At 36.4% G+C, this 23,502-nt stretch overlaps 1 protein-coding gene across 1 annotated transcript in view; it reads left to right on the forward strand.

The window, feature by feature from the left end:
* Nucleotides 1-8,440, forward strand: part of DNTT (DNA nucleotidylexotransferase) — a 99,454-nt gene extending 91,014 nt beyond the window's left edge. Inside the window, exon 12 of the mRNA XM_075154771.1 lies at nt 7,035-8,440. Within this exon, the coding sequence (XP_075010872.1) occupies nt 7,035-7,121 (87 nt within the window). The 3' untranslated portion in view covers nt 7,122-8,440. The remainder of the gene's footprint in view (nt 1-7,034) is intronic.
* Nucleotides 8,441-23,502: the final 15,062 nt, after the last annotated feature.

A 23,502-nucleotide genomic window follows, 5' to 3' on the forward strand; every position in this document is an offset into this window, starting at 1 on the left:
AGATAAATTTAAGGTGCATTATGGTATCTTTTACTACGGTTGATTAAGCAAGTCCTGTTGTTACCATCATTCATCTACAATTGACTCTACCCACAAAACTTGTTTTTAGAATGGACTCTGTCCAAGTACAATGAACAGTTACGTTCCAAGTTTGCAAATGACAGTCTGTCCTCTTCTTTTCTGTTGTTCATTTATCATTGTCATGCTTACTGCCACTGTAATAATTCCAGACATATAAAGTGCTTGGTATTTATCATTCAGTATACTGGAAATACTACAAACTTAGATATGATCATATTTCCATTATATCTCCATATTAATAATTTTAAAAGGAAAGCAAAGATTAAGGTAATTAAACTGATGTGAATAGATGTCACACGTGAAACACCATATAAAAATTAGTGAGAGAAGACCAAAATCAAGTGAGAAAATCCCTAACTACCCTACATAAGAGTTTGCCATTTTAAAGCATGCAACATCATCAAGATACAAAGAAAAGGTTAGAATATATGTGTATGTTAATGACATTCCCAGATACTTGTCTAGAAGCAAAGCTGTATCAGTTTTGTAATTTGTTAACAAGATACTGTTGGCAGTATTCTGTGTCATCCACCCCACCCCATCCCCCGCCCAATTTATTTGATGAAACAGTATGTCAGAAGGAGTCCAGACAGACCTTAATGATTATGGCTCTTCAGGGTCTTTTGCAAAAGGAGGGAGGGTGCCTCCTACACAATGTCATAGTTTTCCAAAGGATAATGAAATCCACTGGAGTATGACTGCATTCTTTCTGAATTACAGCTGTAGAACAAATAAAAGTCAGCTCCATGAACAGGGTAGGAAAAATGGGATATGGAAGGAAATTCTTTGGTCTTTGAAAGGGCACGATTTTGCTACGACTTATTCAAGATACTCAAATAATGTATAAAGTAGAGTTGGGCCAGTAATCATCTAGGAAACTTCATAGTTAATTCCAGTTTCTCAGCTAATACCAAGCATGATAAGGATTTAAAGAAAGAAATGAATCAAATTTCCACCATATGTCTCATCTTCAGAACGTGGGTTGCACGTGTACATATGTTGTACATACAAACCTGGAGTATTTTGCTCTCCAGCAGATTCTGCTGGTTCAAAACCATTAAATCCCATTTCATCAATGATACTGTCTACGTGGTCCTACTGGCTTTTATTTTGAGGTACGTGTGTTCAAACTAACTTCCTAAGTTCATCTTGAGATGGGGAAAATAGTAATGAATGCCACAGTGACAGGTTGAGAGTTATTATAGTATTACTCAATTACAATAGATTACTCAATTTGGTATTTTGCAACGCGCTATTATTACCAAGCGATTTGGTAATAAAAAGCAGGGTATCAGTCTACTTGGAATCTGATTAAATGTGTGCTTTTCAAGAAGGCTGAGTTAATATTGATGTAGAGCATGAGCAGACTTGGTTTCAGGAACTTTGTACACAAATCTCACAGAGCAGTTGTGGGCAGAGCAACTCTCTTGAGTGAGCAACCTCAGCAAAGTATTGTTTTGTTCAATGCAGTCCCAGGAGGCTGCTATCACTGCAGTATTTTTCCTTCCTGACCAAACAGTGGAAAGGAAGATGGATGGCAAGTGTGGGCTGGGTGTCTAACCAGTATAGTTTCATTTCAACAGCCTGAAGGGTTTATCTAGGCTCATCGAAAGTACAGGTTGCTTAATACATTAACAGTGCATATCCAGTGGCCTAAATTTTCATATAAAACCAAGATCCTTTGTGTTATGAAAATAAAGAATTTGTGCACAGCAATTTCTAGTAATCTCTGATTTCTTGGGATCTTTTCTTCTGCGTCTTTACTGGACAAATTGCTAACCATATTTTCAGGTTTCCTATCTTGTTGCCTAGGGTCAACCTGCTTATGTTGCACTACTCAAGAAATATAGGTTAAAGAGACACATGGAGGTACTCCAAAAATGGAAGAGAAAAAGGGGTCTGATGTACTTTCTAGTGGATTCAACTTTTTCCAATTATTTAAATGACATATATACAAAATCAGTGAAATCAGTATTTGCCTCTCCAAAAGAAACATGTGCTGTTGGCTAATGCTGATTTATATAACTAAAACTAGAATTCCACTTTACTGAGTAATGGTTTTGTTTTGTTGGCTTTGTTGTGTTAAAATGTGAGATGAAACCAAGTGACAATAGTAGTATAACATCTGTTTGAACTTTGGCAGTGCTAGTTAGGATACCATCAAGCAGTGCTAGCTCTGTGCCTTCATTCTCTGCTTCTCTTTCATCAAAAGTATTATTGATCATTAATGCCAAAATGAAAAATAAGAGGTAGCAGTTCACATAAGAAAACATTTGGATGGCAGCTGTTCTACATTAGGTGTAGTTAATGGTCATGTTTGCAACCACAAATGTAATATTTACATCCATTGAAATAATAGAATTGATTAAATGGGATAAGAGCAGAGTGACACCAGCTGCTCCAGAGTATTGTTTTTTATAAGTTTGATTGATGTTGATTGGGCATGTCTTGGATGTGCTGAATATCAGTAGGAAGCTGAAAAAAAATTCACAACTGGGGAAGCAGTTCATTAATTCTCTTGAGCGAAAAGAAAAGAAAAAAGGAAGAAAGAACAGTAGTGAATGCAATAATCAAATTTGCATCACTGTATAAGCTCTGCATAGATTGACAAAGAAGCAAAATCATAGGTTATGATTAACATTAATGACACTTACATTGCTAAAGCAGTTGGCAGATATCAGCTAGAGATTCATTTAGAAACATGGCTTGTAGCTACTGAGAATGGTATTCAGCATCAGATACTTTGTATTGGAAATTTTCCCTGTCAAGCAAATGAAATGAGTTTTGCTTGCAGAAAAAAATAAAGTGACAGCACAAAAGAAATGGGATGCAATCTGGGGTCCCAGAGATATGAAGAGCTTCTATTAAAGAGTATCTATAACATCTGTCTACAAGTGCAAGATCTTTTTTCTTGTTTTACTTTTTTTGCAGTAATGTACGTGTATGGATTGCCCTCTCTTGTTCTTAGTAAAAGAAGTCCTCCCCTTCCCCCCCCCCCAATCCCTAAAATCCTGCCCTCCCAGGACATACTCTAGGACCAAAATATTCCCAGTATTGTTACCCAATGGGCAGTTATTTATCAATGTCTTCTTTCCTTTTCTTTTATTGTGTTCAGTATATTTTCTACCATTTTTTCTCGTCCTGTCTATATGAAAAAGGATCGATTTTCCCCTGGTCAATGCTTTTTGTAGGTTCCTTTTATTCTAGAATCTGACATTTGAAATTCCTAGGAAAAAGGAACATTATTTATCTATACTTTATAAGCAATCTTTGTACTGTCACACTACTTTGTACTGTCAGTTCATTATGGATATGTGATTGTTTTCAGCTTTTCATACTCCAGCAATACTCTGTAGTTGTCTGGGGCACTGTCCTGGAGTCTAAATATTCATATGCTAAGAACTTCATGGTGGAGGATAAAGTCCCTTAGAAAAACTGGAGACTGTTTTTACATTACAGGTGTCAAAGCAAAAAGGCATACCATGTTTGTCCTGTTTTGATTTTTTTAAAAAAAAAGTCCCTGAAGCAATGGGCCAAATTTCTGATATTGTGTGTTTGAATATGAAAATTATCTTATATAAGTGGAATTCATTATGGGAAAGTGTAAACAACTTCATATACCTTGTTAAATACTTTCACTGTGCTCTCTAGTAACAGATCTCTGATCCCTATGGAACATATCACTGCCTGAAATCAATGCCTTTATAGTAGAGCTTAATACAATGTCTACCGACCTCAGTGCGAAAGATACTATTTCAGTGGGTTTGGTTTGGGTAAAGTGCAGTTGATACACAACAGTTCTGCAAATGCAAATCTGGGCAATATAAATGCCAAAGAGTTAATGTGATAAGCAAGTAGCTTTCTGAGCATACCAAGGCACTATTTGTGAAGACTGCACTGTACATGTAGATACAGGACATTACAAAAATGGATACAATTTTAAAAGTTACTTTCTGATTTTGTAATATATTTTTATTAATATCACAGAACACATTACTTCATGTTGCCATAATTACCATTTACTAGAATTATTTGCCTACTAAGATTGTTTTTGTCTAGTTAAAGATGAACAGTCTCCAACTAAAATGTTCCATATCACTTCACTGTATAGCAATAATTTGCTAAGAAAGATAAATGATTTAGTAAGTTTAAATGGATTCAAGAGGATATCAGCCAGAACTGCTCTTAAATACCTACTTTGCTGGTTGGGAACTCTGGAAGAGCAGAATCAGAACCTCGGAAACACATATTCTGTCCTTTCTGTCCACCCAGGCTCAAGGGAACACTGATGGCCTCTGGCTCTATTCACTCAGGAGCATCTAACCTCTACCATTCAATTTAGTCTTCTTAACCTTTCTAGCATAGTTAAACTGGCTTTCATTCTTCTTTGTGGCACTGAAAAATAGCTATTAGTAAAGCTGCCAGCTTGACTACTCTGGCTGTTGGAGCTGAACGGTGTCAATGAAAGATTTTCTGTAGAGTTGGACTTATAACTTCAAATTTCAAATACCTCTACAATGAAATGGAATCAGGTTTCTAATTTGGTTGAATCCCTGGTAAAGTTTGAGTCCAGCTGACAGTTAATGTTACATTTCACTTTAGGGGTTAAATTCTTCATTATGCCTTAGCAAAACTGTGGCTCCTGGCAGGACTGAGATACGGATCAGAATGGGACTGATGGAGAATAACAATAAGCCAATGGGTACCAACTGATGAGGTGAATTTTACTGATGATGCACAAGCGTGATTTGGAGGCAGCATGAGGCTGCCCTGGGCTCAGCGGTTTTGCTTATTCTTTTTGGCTCATTGTTCTTTCTGCTTTCCTTCTGTTGATGCAGCAGCTTAGACAGCGTTATGTAGCCTTCACATGCTCTGGTGCCATGGAGCTTGGCCAAGCTGCATCCCCAAGTCTTTCCTACCAGTGTTGATCATTTTCTCTGCTGACTGATAAGTAACAGGGGGGTTGAAAGGAGAAGGATTGAAGTGTCAGTAACCAGAAGCAGGACCTACCTGTTCCAGTAATCTGCCTGGCTGCTGCTTTCCGAGTCCCTTGAGTTATGTAATCTCAATGGGAGTAAGAGACAGGGAAGCACCATCCAGATCTGGGAGTGAAGGAGAGCAAGAAAGAGAAAACAGAGGAAAAAGAAGGAAAATTTGTGAATCTCTGGTGCCAGAAGTTGTTCCACCATACCATGGGCCTGCTCTGATTTAGTTATGGACTCCTCTTCCTGACCCATTCTCGTGGGTATGCTGGGCAGCATAGCCCTCCTGCAGGCAGTGCTTGGCAGCTGAGAAAGCAGAAGTGTTGGCACAAATATTCCTAAACTTTATGGTAGTCAGAGATTTTCCCAGCAAAGTGGAATTCATCAGTGGGTAGTCCTCTAGACAGTTTCTCCTCTTTCACAGTAGAAAGTAAGTCTAGATGATTCTGAAACCTTAACCCTGAAGTTTTCATGACACTGGAGTTTGAGATTGTTCAGAGCTGAACAATTGATTGAGACTTAACTTCAAATGATTCAGGAACTGCTGAAATATTAAGTATTCTTTTTCAATAGAAATGAGTTCTTTCTTGCTTCCAAGCTCCTCTAAATGGTGAGGTTTCACTGTTTCAATATTAATGTACCTTAGTTCTTTTTTAATTAATATTGTACTTCAGTGATGAAAGGAATGCATAAGGCTATGTACTTTACTATATCAGTCATTTTAGGGGAGGTAGAGCTTGTGGGCAGTTCCTGTGCAAGAATACTATCCTGTGTTATCAGAAGCACAGATCTGAAAACACAAAACTGATTTTTAGTGTAAAACTTTCATTAAGGGAGAGAGAGAGAGTGTGTGTGTTTATGTGTGTGTAAAAAACCAATTGCAGTTGTTGATCCCTCATTTTCAGCTTGCTTTTCCAGATGGAATATTTTGTCTTTTCAGATAAGCCCTCTGTAAGTATTGGAATTTTGGAAAGCATTGATGCTTTTAATGCTTGGCTGTACATAATTAGTGTAACCATTGAATCAGCTTGAATGCATTTATAGAGAACATTACTATATTAATTTAAAAAACATTGATGATTTTATTAAGAAAGTCAAGCTATTGACCCTCATGGAAGGGAAACATAGGTTTTATTTGAGTTCTATTCCTAATACTTGTGCACAGAGTCTTGAAAAAGTAAATCAAAACAAAGAGTTGTAAACTAGTCATTAGAACTGAAAGTATCAAGCAGGACTAGAATTATTTTAAAATCTGTTTTCACATTTCAAGGTCAGCACACTGATGAAGACAATGTATTCTGTAGAGAATACAATGGGTAGAACTGTCAAAAATTAACTCCTTTCAAACAGCAAAAAACATAAATTGATATTTCCCTCTAACATTGTCGTGGTTTAACCCCAGCCAGCAACTAAATACTACACAGCCACTCGCTCACCCCCCGCTCCGGTCGGATGGGGGAGAGAATCGGGAGGGCAAAAGTGGGAAAACTCATGGGTTGAGATAAAAACAGTTTAATAATTGAAAGAAAACAAAGTAGAACAACAGTAACAACAACAACAGTAATAGAATATACAAGGCAGGCGATGCACAATGCAACTGCTCACTACCCGCTGACTGATGCCCAGCCTGTCCTCAGAGCCGCGAATCCCCCTTCCCAGACCATGCCTCCTAGGTTATATACTGAGCATGATGTCATATGGTATGGAATACCCTGTTGGCCAGTTGGGTCAGCTGTCCTGGTTATGCTCCCTCGTGCACCTGGCAGAGCATGGGAAGCCGAAAAGTCCTTGACCACTGTAAGCACTACTTAACAACAACTAAAGCATCAACGTGCCATCAACAATCCAAATTCTCATACCAAACCCAAAACACAGCACCACACCAGCTACTAGAAAGAAAATTAACTCTATCCCAGACAAAACCAGGACAAACATCCTTATTGACTTCCTTTTTTTTTAATTCTTTCACAGAGGATCTTTCTCAAAGCTGGAAGTGAGGAAGAAATCTTTGCACATCTTGGCTTGGATTATGTCGAACCATGGGAAAGAAATGCTTAAAATGGTTTGCCAGTGTATATTCATCAGTTGACAGCAATGGTCTTTCTGCCTATCTTCCAGTCTGATTCAGATATATATATTATATGCGTCTCTATGAAAACAAAAAAAATTTAAAAATATATTAGTTAGAAGCCATTATACATGCTGATGTTCCTAGAAAAGAAGAGTTTAAGTTTTTCCGAATCCTTTCCAGTCTTTTCTGGTTTAGTCTTTGAAGTTTCTACATGGGAGTGACAAGATAGAGCTTGGTTTGGGGGGAAAACTCGAAAATGGTGAGATTTTTGCTTGTGATAGACATTTAACATTCCTGTGAATAATACTTGCTTGTTAAAATACTGTCAGCTATGACAATACCTAAATAATACAAAATATTTGAGCTGAGTCCAAAAATTACTGAAATGCATGCTTATCTTTAACCGAATTTCTTAAGTATTTTACTGAATCCATATATAAAATTGCTGTTGTATATAGGGCTTAACGACCTAGGCAGTAATTAGTCTGGCAGTCTCAGCAAGTTGAGGGTTCAGTTGCAATATTTTTCCAGGTGGGGCATCACTCTACAAAAAACATAAACAAGTTGAGAATTCAGTGAGAGCTAAAAACATTTAACACAAAGGGATTTTGGAAAGTAAAAGTGGAATAACTCAGTAGCAATCTTCAATTGTGAGGAAAAAATACTATAAATTTGGAGTACTGATTCAGAGTAAAGAAGATTCAAGTGGTGATGTGATGGTCCTCGATTGGGAATTTGAATAATAACCTGCATGAAAACAACTGCTTTAACTGTCAGGCTGGTGGCTGCTCTGGGGTGAGAGCTTTTAATTGTCTGTGCTCAATTTAGATAGCCGGGAATTTATTTATTATAGATATATATGCATTGGAATGGAAGTTTACCTGAGCTGTTTGGCTATTGGCTGCTCTAGAATGGTATTTCCTCTTTTTGGTCAGAAATTAATCTTAGATGTGAGAGACTTTCTGATAAAAGTAATCCTATGAGATATTTTGGTTTCAGAAAACTTCCAGGTAGCTCTTCTGAATGTAATGATAATGAAGAATTTGTAATACATTTATGCTTTAATGAACAAGGGCATTTAGTCCTTTAGTACATGAAGTTACTTACTGACCATTCATTTGTCATTTGTAGAATAAAGGTGATTAAGAACACCAAGACTGGTCACATAATTTTCTTTCTTAAAAGCCTGAGCTTTTTTTCCCTGTTACGGCTGATTTCACGTCTTGGCATGACAGGGGGAGAACGGCAGTGACAGGGCCATGCACAACAATTATTATTACCAGTAGTTGCTTCCCATATTCAAACAATGGCAATATTCCACAGCAACGTAGACTTGAAGTTTCTACACATGCATAAAATATGCCAAGGTTTAGAAATGTAGTGCTTAACTACAGGATGAATGACTTAAAGTGCAAGTGCCAAAGCTATTGCTGATAAGAGAAAATTAAATAGGAACTTCTGAGAAGCTGCTTCCCCAAAGGATGATTTTGTTAGTACCGTAGACAGAATAGTACAAGTCTTAACAAAACTTCCAATGTACTGTTTTATTGCAACCACCTCTTTCTGGTTGTTAAAATAGGTAGTAGCTGTATTTTTGTGAAATGTATTCATTCATTATTGTGGTTAGATTCAGTACTATAAAAACACTTTGAAAATATCAGTTCACATTAAATTATATTTATTTGTTGCCCAGATCTCTTAGGATACAGCTTATGCATCCCACTTTCTATGTCCTCTACTGTATTAATGAAAAATACTCTCATTCAGTTTTATGCTTTTATTCGCCAGGGTAAAATGTCACAGGATCAGGCCCAAAAGTGATTGTAGGAAAATGAAGCCTATTTCTGAACAAAGGATCAGGCTTTGCTACAAGGACCTCATTCAATAAACACACCCATCTAGCTCACAGGTAGTGGGGAGATTTCCTAAGCTTTAGCAAACAACCTGAAACAAAAGCTAGACAGGAATGGCTTTATCAGACATCCTGCAAGAAATGCATGCTATGCTATGAATCCGTTCTATAATTTGTGATAATCCTAATTTTATAGTACAAGCAATTTAAATTCTGTAATTTAAACCTAGTTTGATGCTATTTGTAGAAATGTAGCAAGACTTTTTTTTACAGACATAGTTACATGACAGTTTGGATACTGGGCAAAAGTATGCTGATTTTGTTTACTTGTTCCATTCAACTGAAGAATGAACTTTTAAGAGGACTGCATCGCATAACTATTCTAAAACCTCAGTCAGAGACGTAGAAAAATGTGATAACAGCATAGAGTTTTAACGTTGCCTATGCCAATAAACCCATTCCTTTTAAGTGCAGTTTTGCTAACTGAGCTGAAAATATAACACTACTTTCTAAATTGCTCTAACTAGAAAGGACTGGAATTATTGTGCTGCTTCCTACTTTATTGTGCTGATATATGATTCTCTGTGTTTTGCATCAGGATGCTGACACTTAAGTAGCAATGACATTTTTCAGTCCTACTGGAAGAGAACAAAAGCTACAGTACCTTATCTAAATATACTTACTACTTAGCCAACATTTATCAGAAATTATACATTCCGGTTGTGCTGTTTCTGCATACTTCGAGCCACAGTGGAAATATGAAACATTCTGATTTCCACATAAAGAAATGTACGAAATTCATAACTCTCACCTTGCCTGCCTATGCATCACTTATAATTATACCACTTGTGGGGGAGAAGATACCAAACACAAGTTCTGTTAATTCCTTCAAGATTGGAAGAAAACAGCATATCACTTCATTCTTTTCTTTCTCTTAGTTTTTCTGAACTTTTTTTAGAATATATTTTACAGAGAGTGAAAAACAGGATTACTTACTGGATCAAGTATTATAAAAAATTACAGAATTGTTAAATGAGGGATTAGATTAAACAGAAGGTCAGATTAGATGACCAGAATGGTTTGACTATGAAGAAGATAGCTTCTTTATGAACACCTCCACTAAACAAGCTGGTACCCCAGTCACTATCATAGCTACTGTATACAGGATGATCCCTGGTAGCACTAGCCAAACTCATTGTGCATGCAATGGCAGAGCCAGGGAAGCATAAACTCAGTTTTTAGTAAACAAACTCTGAATCATAACATAATGCTTCTGGCATTGATTAAATTTAGTCCTACAATTCTGAGCCCTGTAATGATTTCAGTTGTTCTTGATGGTGCTAGTCGACTGAGATTATAATTAGAAAAGATAGAAATCATATGGGAGAACTGGGATGGAACAGGTTAAAGGAAAGAAAATCTTTATCAGTTGAGCATATCTGGATCCATGAGAGTACTGAAAACTCCCTCCAGTGTGGTGGAACTGTTGGAGTCAATGGTAATGAGCTTCTGAACTCATGAAGGACAGGTGAGGCCTGGGGGCCTGGAAAAGGGCAAACACTTGTAAAAAGAATAGACCGGTGTTTATAATAGGAGGAAGGGAAGAGAGAAGTTCAGCTCAGTGCACTTAATATCTCCTAAATTGCTAGAAAGATTAATAGACTTTATTTTTAAAGCACCTAGAGAAAAATAAAGTGGTAAGTTATTGGTAATTTTGTTAATTAATATTTGTTAATCAGAAACAAATCATACCAAACTAATTCAGTTGTTAAGTCCCTAGAGGCTGATGTTTAAAAAGTCTGTCCCTCCTCCCCTGCTTCTATGCCAAGGCAATTTGGCAAGTAGTAAGAGGAGAAGGATCATTGGTTTTATAAGCATCTATATATTAACCCTCTAAAAATTGACCAGTGACTCTATCTCTGGGAAAAACAGGTAAAATTTAAAAAGAAAACCACTGTATTTCTTTCATAGTTTGTGGTAATTTGTGATTTGTCAAATACCCCAGATAATGTTTTCCAATGACAAACGTGGTATAACATATGTTGTACTGGCAACACAATGTAGTCATTAAAAAACAAACAAACAAACAAACAAACCCAAATGCCCAATCATACAAATGCTTTGCTACAAATCTCTTCAGTCAAAAGCAATGAGATATATTTAGATTGGTGGGTAATAAACTGGTTAATGTCATCAGTGAATCTAGGTGGTATAACATACTAAAGGAAGAGCTTATTGTATCTACAAAACTCTACAAAATTGCAAATCCAGACAACCTAAATATTCATACTGCTGGCATTATAAACTTGAAGCCACACAGAATTTCTGGAAATTACTGGAAATCTGAGAACTGCTGCTATTTTACATAAATAACTCCAGAACTTTAAAAAGAAAACAAATCCAAAGATCTGCATACCTCATAATCTCCAAATGAAATGTATTTTCTATGGCTTATGGACAGAATTGTTTGGATTTCTCAGGTAAGGCCATCTTATGCCTTAGTATGCAAAGTATTCTTTCACTTGTTGAACTGTTTCTTTCTATGATAGAGTTTCCTTCAGCGACTGCAGTGAAAATAATCAAGTCCTGGGTCTAAAAGGTTAATTGAAGAAGTCACATAAACAAATGAAGACAGGGAGCTCTGAAAACCTTCCCTAGAGGTCAAGGTTCTGCTGGCATGGCTGTCAATCTAGCTAGGAGACAATGCTGCTTTTGCAAATGGCTTTGCCTTTAAGAGCCCAATAGGGGCCATATCCATAAAAATGTCATGTGTATGGCTATAGGTGAGACAGAGCTTCAGAGCTTTCCACTTCTGAATTCAGCTAATTAGCTGATTTCTGTCTGTATACACATAAAGCCTCCTTCTTTTTTTTTTTTTTTTAATATTTCATTTTACAAAGAGGACTAAGCAATCTTTGCCCCTGCTGTGTAGATACACTAAGTGCTTTTTAGTTTAATCAGGATGCATCAGCTGTAACTTGTTTTAGCTGATGATGCTCCTTAGGAAAAAAGATCAGTTCACAGTCATGGCTAGTATTCTCCCTTTAGGATCTAATTACTTAGGATGAACAGTCTTGTGCCTGTTCACAGCTTCTTTTGCATGATTTGTGGTATTACACATTAGGTCTGTCAAATTCTAACTCTGGATTTGGTCTATTTATTTCTAACTAAAAATTTGGATCTTTGAATGTGGAAATGAAATGCCTTCGGGTGTCCCGTATCTCTGCCATAATTCTACTGTGCATGTGTGGCCTCACATCTTGCTCAGGTGTCTACAAAGTGGGTTGCTCTAGGAATGCCTGCTCTTGATACTTATAATCCCAAATCTGTCTACATGGATCATTTATTCCACGTTTCCATTTCAGTTCCTCTTTCCTATATTCAACATTACAGTGATTTGAAGCTAGAATGTGATTCTGTGGTGGCTAAAATAAATGCCAGCTTAAGTGCTGAACATTAAAAACACGAACCTCACAAACAGTATTTATCAACTTCTATTTGTCCCTCATCTTCTCCCTGGTCTTTGCTTCTTTCAGTTTGCATCGTCATTTCCTTGTTTGAAGATTGATTGGAATGCAGTGAAAATGTACTTTGTGCCACCCTGGCCTAAGGTGCTTTGCTGAAGCCAAATATTCTCTGTTCTGGTATCACCTCATACAATGTCAAATCATAACTAGGAAAGACTTTCCTCCATGAATGCTGTTCAAACCCCTTCAGAATACTTAATTTAAAAATATATTTAATGACTTCTTCAATAAATGTGTATTATAGGCAACCCATAAAATCTAACACTATTTTTCACCTAATGCCTCCAAACAAATAGTATTCTCAAATACCACTGGAAATACAGACAATCCATATGATTTGCATTGTGGGGGCTACTGAACTACATATCCCAGAATCCCAAGTGCTTTGGGTAAATGTTATATTACTTCGCTGATCAAGGCCAATCATACCAGCTGGTGACTGACTATGGGGAGAGAGATCGCACGTTGGGTGAGTACGAAGGCTCCCAGTTTGCTGTGTTTTAGTAAGTAAGCACACTTATTTGAAAAACAAGCTACTTTTTTTTTTTTTAATTGTTGCAGGCATTTGATTCTAGTTTCTTTGTGACTGTGCGGAAAAAATAGTGCTACATGGTATATTTCCTTTTGTGTTGCATTCTTTCTAAAATCAACATTTTAATTTAAAGGGACTTTTGGAAATGGCGAAGCTTCCCAATTTCCTTGCCATTATTTTTGAAGTTATAAGGGAAAAACACTTATATGCAACCAACTCAGAAGCATTTCTATTAAATAAAGAAACCCTTTCTAGCAGGAGTAGCATTATTTCATGTATTTGTTGCTACATATACTATTTTATGTGTTTGTTGCTATATATACACACTATACCCAAATTAACCTAAGTTTTCTGTCAGCTTCAGTGTCTTTTTCTCTTCAGGAAGCTATGCATTAAGATATAATAGAAAATAGCAAGAAAAGTATCCATTTTTAAAGACTAGGTGATTTCTCTGCCAGGGGAAGTGTAGATTATATTCCAGAAATTGGTGGCTGCAACGTTGGGGAAAAAAGAGCAAATAATAAAAACCTTATCCCAGCACTTTAGAAGATAAAATAGTAATCTTTGTATATTTCTAACCACTAAAAGAGAGATGATTTGGAATTGTTTTCACAGCTGGGTAGAGAGGCTGAGGAGTTTACATAGCTTCAAAAATGGAACTTGACAAGGTTATGTAATTGTGTGACTAGGTAGGAGTGTTTCTGCAGCTGGAAACTATTGCTGATGATACAAGTCTGAAAGTGTTCAATTTTTGGTAGCCTAAGGATGGGCTGAAAGACCATATGATCCTGTGGATTCCGTAACTGTACTCTATGAATCCCACACTTCAATATGCAATGGCTAGGAAATTTTGCTTTTGCACTCCTCTGGAAACAAAAAGATCAAAGAGACATTGCTGAGCAGGATCTACTAGCTAGGATCTACTGCTTCTAGTGATCCTGAAATCCTTGTGTTTTGGTTTAAACTATATTATGATATGAGAGTTGATTTTCTATGTTTTAAACTAAAGTATGGTACCAGAGGTATAACTCAGTGCCTTTTGGTCTTTTGCACTACACTTTTAAGTGTGTTAAAGGCTGCTAGAAAGTATTTTTGTGTTGGCGGTACGTGAGTGGGAAGTGGTTGTTCTGGAAACCCTTCCAGACTAGTTGCAGGGCTGTAGCTGTTGCAGGGCACTTGACAAATGATTGATGATATAATTTGAATCTTTCATGATACCAACACTAAAAAAGAATCCAAATACCACAAATATCAGTATGTAACAGAATTACAGAGGCGATACAGATATTTCTCTCCTGTTCTGTCTCACCCCTTGCCCCAGGTTAGGTCTGACTTCATTAGGGGAAGAGGACGTGTATTGGGGAACTCCACTGTCAAATGCAGAACAAGTGCTGTCCTTCTACTCCTTGTTGAAGGGGCTTAAAACCCCTTTCTTTACCTACTTGCCTGAAGGACCCAGAGGTTCCCTTTGATCACATATGACCAGAAAGTGAGATATTGAACATCTTTAAGCAAATTTGTGTTGGATGCAAATAAACAGGGCCTAATGAACCATATATTTAAAAAATGATGCTGCAAGCCACTCTGGTGCATGTGTGTATGCAGGGAAAGATTTTCAAAAGCACCCAAGTGAGAAAGAGAGTGAATTTTTTTCACTGTGAATTTTAGTGACAGATGGCTGCTAAGACAATCCACACTAAATGATAAATGACTATACATTAAAGCCTACAAACTGCAAATAAACACAAAAAATGCCTCCAAGAAACATTTGAACTGAAGTTTAATGATTGTACAAAATTACTAGCAAATCAAGAATTACAAGCTGTTAAAAAGAAGAAAGGCTGAACATAAAATAAACATTCTTCTAACGTAAGGGAGGGATGGACACGTATGAAGACTAATCAGAGCTGTCAGTGATGAACTTAATATTACAATTATTCCAGTCCCTGAGAAATCAAAAGAAGAACCTCAATGAAATGTGGTAAATCCCCCCAGAACCAAGTACTTCTCATGCCCAATAATGTGGGTACAGACTAAATCCTGCAAAACCAAACTTTGATGTATAAGGTAGGACAAATTAGCTGCAGACAAATTGGCAAGAATAATGAAAATGAGTAATGATGAGCTATTACAAGTTACAAATTTTAAGATAAAGTTGTAATATTTGTAAAACAATAATGGAGGCCCATCTGAGAGCTGAAGTAAATTACATTAAATTAATAGAATTTAAGAAAAACAAATGACATAAAATGATAAACATTTATCTCAATGGGCTAGTTGTGACAAACCACTATTATGAGATATTATTTTTTACTGGTAGGAAAGGGGAACAGTCTCTTCAAAAGTATCCAGCTTCCAGATTCTATAATCTCAGCAATTCCTTATAAAAGAAGCAAGTAGCATTGACAGGTATTCTTATTGCAACAGGAGGAATTAATTGGAGAGTGTTTGTTTTAAGAAGTAAATCATGTTAAAAAGACACGTGAATTTTGTAAGCAAAGTGCAGAGAAAATAATTTTCTATGGGCAGAGATTTACCATATGAAAAGGGATACTGTCAAGGGTAATTCTTTCTTGTAACAAGACCTTCTATTCTTCACCAGAATCCCTCCAGACTAACTAGTGTAACTAGTGTATTGATACTAAAATCTAAACTACAGTATTGGCAAGAGCTAGGACTTGTTGAAATCTATTAGGTCTAGGGAGATTTTGATTGAAATAACCAGAAAATTGTAAATGTACTTTAGAAGACACTGGATCTGTATCAAGAGTGAAATGCATTCAATAGTTTGTATGCAAGGCCATGTTAAATGTGATTCAGACTGGATGAATAATTTGCATCACCATTTTAAGTTACACACCCATGACATATTTACTTTGGTTGTTTTTTTTCTTTCTCCAAAATTTTTCTCTTTTTTTCTCCAAACTGTTGCTTGTGTAGATGGGGAAAACTGCTCATTTTCCCTTTTTATCTCTTCAAAAAGATCACACAAACAGCCATATAATGTTGAGTACTAGCTGAATTTCACTGCAAATAGTTTATCTAAAAGCAGACAGAGAAGAGATAACATAATCTAAAATGATCAGGCTGATATATTAATCATAGGATGCCATCTGATTCTCTAAGGGAACAGAAGTTTAAGCCTAAAATTCTTAGCCTTTTATATATGTGATTGATATTCTTGCCGTTGTATGGATTTCTTATTGTAAAATGCAAAAGTCATGTTTTTAGCTTTTGGTCTTCATACAAAGCTGATCAAGAGGTATTATTAGGAATTGCAGTGCTACATCAGATCAGTGGTCTGGTGCTGTGTCTTTGATCTGGGTTGTTTCATAGTTTGTATAACACTTGCTTAACTCCTTAGTGCTTAATTAAACATGCCAGTCATTTCTGTGCAAAACCAAACAAACTGTGTAAAAACAAACAAATATTAAGACACCTAACAGCAGCATGGTGTTGGGCAATGATTGACTTAGATGTATGAGGAAATGTTTGCTCTCACCCAGCACAAACCAGACTCTTGGCTTCTGAATCAGGAGACCTGTTTCAGCTCACATTGTGCCGATTTTAAACTGATGAAAGGCTTATTGCCTTTAAAGAAGGTTGGGCTCATTTATGCCAGTGAAAGAACTGGATTACACTTGCAATGTCTGTGTGGGATGAAACTCATGGAAGAAAAAAGTAATCTGACAATAAGAAGTTTGTTTGAATCAAGAAAAATCTGTAATCATAGTCAGAAAGCAAGCAAGCAGAGAGTTCATTTATGTTAACTTATACCTTGGATACTGTAAAAACAAAATACCGTTGGGACCTGCATATATTATTTGATATATACCTTTTAGGAAGTTACTTAGCAGGGTATTCCAGATACTTCTTAAGCAGCATTCTAGATTCCAGGATACCAAAATAATGGAAAAAATAATGTAAGTTGAGAATAAAATCCAAAACAATGTAGGTTTAATTTTTTTTTATTTAGCAGGACCATCATCAAGCCCAAGAATAGTGAAGTTACTAACTTTATCTGGTAATACATTGTTCCACTTGCAGTTTATTTATGCCTGTGAGGACTTAATGAAATAATTTTATCAAGTTTTCTTTCTGAGAATATATTACTCAGAACTAGCTCATAGCTTAGAAAATTAGGAATTTTTACAAAAGTAATTCCATCTTTGAAGTTGAATATTTAACAACCACAAACAGGATAAGTATGCACAGGTCAAACAAATATAATAACAAAGTGTTATCTCTCTTGCCCCCCTTTTTTTATTCTTGTTTTTTGATCTTACCTTTAGGTAAGATAAATCTTACCTTTCTGTGCAACTGAGAAAAAAAAAAATGTTTCCCTGATTGTATTATCAAACTAATTGATTTTTACAAAGATGCTATGGCTATTAAAAATATCTTATCAAAACACAAAACTCAGTTTTTGGAATGCATTAGCATTCATGACTGATAATGCAAATGTGAATTATGTCACGGTACGCTCAATATACCATCTGCTCTAGAAAGAAAAACATCTGTTGGTAAATGTAAACTGTGGAGCTTATGCGGTATGCAATATGTTCAGATACTGTATGGAATAAATAAATTGGCTGTTGACAATCTATTGTGTTAGAAGCATTCAACTAGTTTCTTATGTTGAAAAGAGGAAGAGCTCAGCTGCAAGTATTTTTGAGATGGTAGAGGAAATTATTGTGTCATGTCCCATCCAGATGGCTTTTGCTGAAACCAGTCACTGACAGGCTGCTGCAATCATCTGCAGTTATGAGATGCTTTAACACAGCATGGACATAGATGAAGGTGCTCCTCTACAGTAGAAGTTTCTGTGCTTGAATTTTCATGATGGTGATGACACTGTAATTTGTGATATTGTTGGAATTGGCTGTATTTTCTGGCTTATAGGATGAAAATCATGAGCATGAAACATGTATATTCATATGTATGAATGATAAAGAAGACTGTTGCATCTTTAATAATGATAAATAGCATCAACACATGAATATAACTGTATATTTTCAATATGCTGCACTAATATAAAAATGGAAAATGGGCAGTATTTTTAGGATTCTAAGGGCCATGCTAGCCCTTATAAAATCTAATCTTATAAAATCTGAAATCTAGCCCTTTTAAAAGCTAATGTTGTTTTTTTTTTTCTGATTTAGAGTATCGTGTTTTCAGATTCATTTGTTCAATTGATTTTAAACGCTTAGACAAAGAAATTCCTTTTTTTTACAACTGAGTGGGACAGCTGAGGCAGAGGTGAAAGTCTCGGAACACCACTGTTCTGCATCCATATGCTGTCATAGAAAAGGGTAGCACCAACAGTACTTCAGAAATTTCCTTGACAGCTCTCCATCCATTCCTTGTCAGCTCATGGAAAGTACAAAGAGTTTTAAACGTATTTAACAAACTGCTAAGTATGCAGAAATGCATATTTGAACATATATCTAAAAAGGCAGAAAACTTTAAAAAATGTCAGGATTTTCGTTTCAGTTTAAACTTTTTTTTTTCCTCCACATTTTGAGAAGGAATTTATCATAATCTGTTGTTAAACAAGTCAAACTAATGTTTGTGGTAGTGATGGTTTGCAGGTTCTGCTTGTTTAAGCATCTTAAACTGCTAATGTTTATTAGGAAATAAAACCCATTCTGTGTTACTCCATTGTGGAGTAATCCAGAAGATTGGGAACCCTTGCTCAAAAAGGAGGTTTGGGCTTCTGTAATTCTTCTGTGCAAGAACCTTTATGATGCTTTCATACTCAGTCTCCACATTGCTTTTGAACAGCTCTTAAGATTTTTACTCCAGTATTGTTCTTGATGTCATGGTTTCTTTTCTTCAGTTTTCCAGCATGTTCACATTCATTTTCATGCCACAGATAGCAATGGAAGAATACTGCAGACAAAATATGTTTAAATTATTTAGAATCATAGAATAGTTTGGGTTGGAAGGGACCTTTGAAGGTCATCTAGTCCAACCTTCCCTGCGGTGGGCAGGGACATCTTCAACTAGATGGGGTTGCTCAGAGCCCCGTCCAATCTGACCTTGAATGTTTCCAAGGATGGGGCATCTACCACCTCTCTGGGCAACCTGTTCCAGTGTTTCACCACCCTCATTGTAAAAAATTTCTTCCTTATATCTAGTCTAAATCTACCTCTTGTAGTTTAAAATCATTCCCCCTTGTCCTGTCGCAACAGGCCCTGCTAAAAAGTTTGTCGCCGTTTGTTTGGATCAAACTTATCAGTCTACTGTTCTTTGTTGTACTGCTAATACCTGTGGTACTCTTGACTCCATGTATCCATTATCTGAGAGAGCTTTTTATCCTTAAGGATGTCAACTGAAGCGAGTCTCACAAATCTTTGTATTAGTGTTAGTTAGCACATTTAGTCACCTGCAACAGAACTGACTGACCAAACACATGATGAAAAATTTTTGCAAAAACAAACACTAAAAAAAAAGGGTAGATGTAGCAGTTCTTAAAAGCTGTATGTTAAATTGTTTCCAAATATTGCTGCTACGTTATAAGAAGTATATTCTATGGATTGATATTCAAAGTACTAAAAGGGATCAATATGTGGACTAAACTCTTTGCTACATATGGTTTCCCCAGCTGTACTACCAGTGCTTTAATAAGAGTACCTACTTTTAACCCATTATCTGTGACATAACTGAGCCAGCGATATTCTCGTAGTAGACCTAGCATAAAGTTTTGCTTCTGTCAATATTTCCTGGGACTTGTGGTTTACTCTGTATGCCCTTTTAAAAAAGTGGGGTGCAGATATGTTTTTCGGGTCTCCTCTAGATAAACTCTACTGTTGAACATAAAGGTTTAGAAAATTCCAGAGAAGACACAGGCAACAGTGTTTTTGATAAGCTCCAATTTGTCAAAAAATAGATTTGGAAATATGGACAGGTTCACAGCTATCTTGCTTTAAGAAATAAAAGCACAGCCCAGGATATCAATACCCAGATAATAAGAGTGGTCCATCTTTCTTAGTTGAAATAAAGATAAGTTAATAGAATGGACATAAGCCTTAAATATCAATCACCAGACTAGCAGCTTTCTTCTCTTTTTCATATTTGGACTGACTGTTGGATATAGGAATGGCTATGTACTAAACAGAAAAATAACCTTTGCCAGTAAGAATAACCTGCTTTTTTTCTTGTTGAATTTAGATGCAAAATGTTACAGCATATCCAGTAGCGGAGATCAGAGAAATGATGTAAGAACAATAAAAATGCCTGAGGGACAGAAGGTGTTGAAGAAAGATATAGTCGAGTATCAGCATCCATGCAGGGGCACGCAAACATTGCCAAAGAGTTTGGCCTCTAAGTGCCAGCATATAGATTAGGAACAGTGCTGGGCCAGGAATGGAATGCTCTGAGGGACATCAGAGCTCAGCTTATGCTCTGTAGGAAATTAAAAATCCCACAACAGCCCAAGGTCAGCAACTGACTACTGGTCTGCAAATTACAGCTAGACAAGACTAATATAGGCAGTGTAGGAAAAAGACAGTACTTTAAATCTGCTCGTTAGAGTCCTATGGTGCAGTGATGACTGAAAGAACACAAAGAGGTGCATAAAAAAATGAAAGTATTTTAAAATTTTTATATTTGTTCAGTCATGTAATTCTGAAATAATTCATAGCAGATTTAAAGGAAATATGGCCTTTGGATGCAAAAGACAACTAATTGAAAGCTTACACAATATAGGAGTTTTCTAAGTTGTGCGATTGTCCTAACAGCAAATCAAAGCAAAATGGCAGTCAAAAAACATCTGACAAAAATTGAGAAGGTATAAAAAAATTTTCAGCAATAAAGTTTATACATTATTACTGCAATATTTCAGCTTGAGGAAACAAAAATAAAACTGTAGCTATACGATATACAGTTATACTACTTAATGTAAGTCGCACACTGTGAATCTGGGGATCTTCTTAAACAGGTGTTTACACTTGGCAGGGAACGTGGAAGTGTGTGTTGAATAGTAGGTGTTGGTGACTGCTGTGGAGATGCAAAATACAATTTGATCATTGTGAATCTGTAGAATATGTCAGAAATCTTGTCTGACAGTCTTTAAAATGAAGGAGGAGTCTGAGAAAACAGACAAGGGAGTGAAATCCAAGAAGCAAAGGGGATGTGGGGAGTGAGGCAGTAATAGAATTCACAAGCTGCTCTCTCTCGGGAGAGAGCGGAGGTGCTGGCAGTTGACAGGCCAAGATGAAGGGCTGTCTTATATGCCTGACAACAGTGGAAAATGGACATAGAAGAGCTGGAGGAACAACACTTTTTAAAGTAATGCTTTAGTAAATAAGGCCTGAAGAGAGCAAGTTGCTATAAAGCTAAACACAATGCAATACAAATAAAAGTGTGCAGTAAATGAAAGGCTCATAAGGAATCCAAGCAATGGCTGTGATTCTCCAGATCTCAGTTCACCAAGCAATCAGCCTTTTTTGCAGAGCTGCAACAGACAGGACAGTGGGGGAGTTCTCTTCCAGTATAGGATGAGATTCAGGTATAGTGCAGATTGCCATGTCTCCTCCTATGTGATCACAAAAATCCTTCTCTTTTCTCAATCTTTTTTAAGATAAAAATGACACATTGCAAAGTCAAAGTAGATCTAAGGCTCATAGGAACCTTCCATTGCAAATATGAGATTTAGTGGTTAAAATGGGATCAAAGAAATTAATAAGCATTATGCAATTTACCTCTAGTTACGGAGGAGGATTTTCTGTAGCTTTCATGTTAGTTACATTCTGCACTTGAAAATGCTGCATTATTTATTGTATGCATAAAACTTGATTCTCTAAGGTCTGTGAAGAGCTTTTTTATTAAAAAGAAGTGGCAGAATGTTCTGTTTCTTGATATTACACCAACAGCAAACACTAAAGTCATGAGTGCTGATACCTCTCTTGATTTGTATCAAGAGTATGTTTAAAATTTACATTATTTCTTTTTTTCAGAGGATCATAGTTCCAATAGACTGTTGGATATTTAAAAAGTGAAAGATGACAGGTTGATTAGTTTTTGTTTGTACAACTTTTAAAGCTAAGAATGTAACATAAATAATACAGTATGTTATTTTCAAATGGTGAAGAAACAGAACAGCAGTTACCTCAGAACATCAATTCCTGTTTACCAAGACATTTTGGAGAAACTGTGCTACTGTGGTGAGAATATTACAAACTCTGCATTTATTATACCCAGTAGTTAAATTTAAATTATTATGAGCTATTTGGCATGGGAAATACCATGGTTTCTGGCTTTAACAGTTAAGTGGATTGTACTTCTAATAAAAAGAGATCTTGCAGTATGGTAAACTATCATTTTCAGTTGGTGTCCACAAGATACGGTCTTAGCTCCGCTGTAACTTACATGTCTGCTCTTGTTTCCTCTCTGCTTATGTTCTGCTTCTGTCTACTCATCTATTGATTATAGACATTTTCAGGTCACTCTCATTTCTTTTTTTTAAACATTGCTTCTTTGAAAACAACAATGAAATATGAATGCAATATGAATATACAATGTGTAATATGAAACATCTGTTTGGTTTCTTCATTGCTAGAACTCAGTGGCAGCCAGCTCATGGATTAGATGCTGGTTATAGTCCCCCACAGTATCTCAGAAGCCTGCAAACTATCTTCTAGTTCCATATGCACTGATGGTCCTAGGGTGGGTCTAATGCAGGGAGGAGAATTGGAAGCTGTGATGGTGACACAAGTCAGTTCCCAATGAGATGAAAAAGCCTGCCTGGAAACAGCTGAAGCATAGATCTGGAAAGAGGAATGAGAGATTTTTAAATGAGGGGAGATTAAAATAGGAAGCTGAGAGAAAGAGAGGTGATGTTGTAAAATGTGCTGCTTTTCTCCTCTTCTGTTTATCTTCTCTATACTAGTCCTAATAGTGTTGCTTTCATCTGCTCCTTAGTGGCTCCCTAATAACCTGTGTGGTCTGATCAACCATTAAATATTTTCTAATGGTTTACACTAAACAGCTTCTTGTTCTGTGTTGCCAGTCCGTGTTTGTTCCAGTGCTCTCTCCTTCCACACTCCACAACTTTTTCATCTTCTTTCCTACCTTTTGTCTTGTGTCCTATCTCTTACCTTGTCTCCTGGACCCATTGTTACCAGCTTCCTGTTTCTCCTGTGCCAGTAACACTCATCCTCCACCACTCAACCCTCTCATCCATCAGACTTGTCTATTGGTCCATCCACATTTCATAATAATCTGACCAAATTAAACTTCTTGTTGACATCTGTTCTTGGTGTTAAGTGCTGTGTGCTTTTAAACATTTCATTTATAGTAACGCCTGAAACTTTTAAACGACATTTGCGTTGTCAAAACTCAACTGATTAAACACGTGGACTATTCTCCAGGGCATTACAAGATAACAGGTGGCGTTTAAGAGCTCACTAATACTTAAAACCTCTTTACAGTGTAGATGATTGGAATAATTACTT

The sequence above is a fragment of the Calonectris borealis genome, chromosome 7, assembly GCF_964195595.1.
Source record: "Calonectris borealis chromosome 7, bCalBor7.hap1.2, whole genome shotgun sequence".
Classification (NCBI taxonomy): Eukaryota; Metazoa; Chordata; class Aves; order Procellariiformes; family Procellariidae; genus Calonectris; species Calonectris borealis.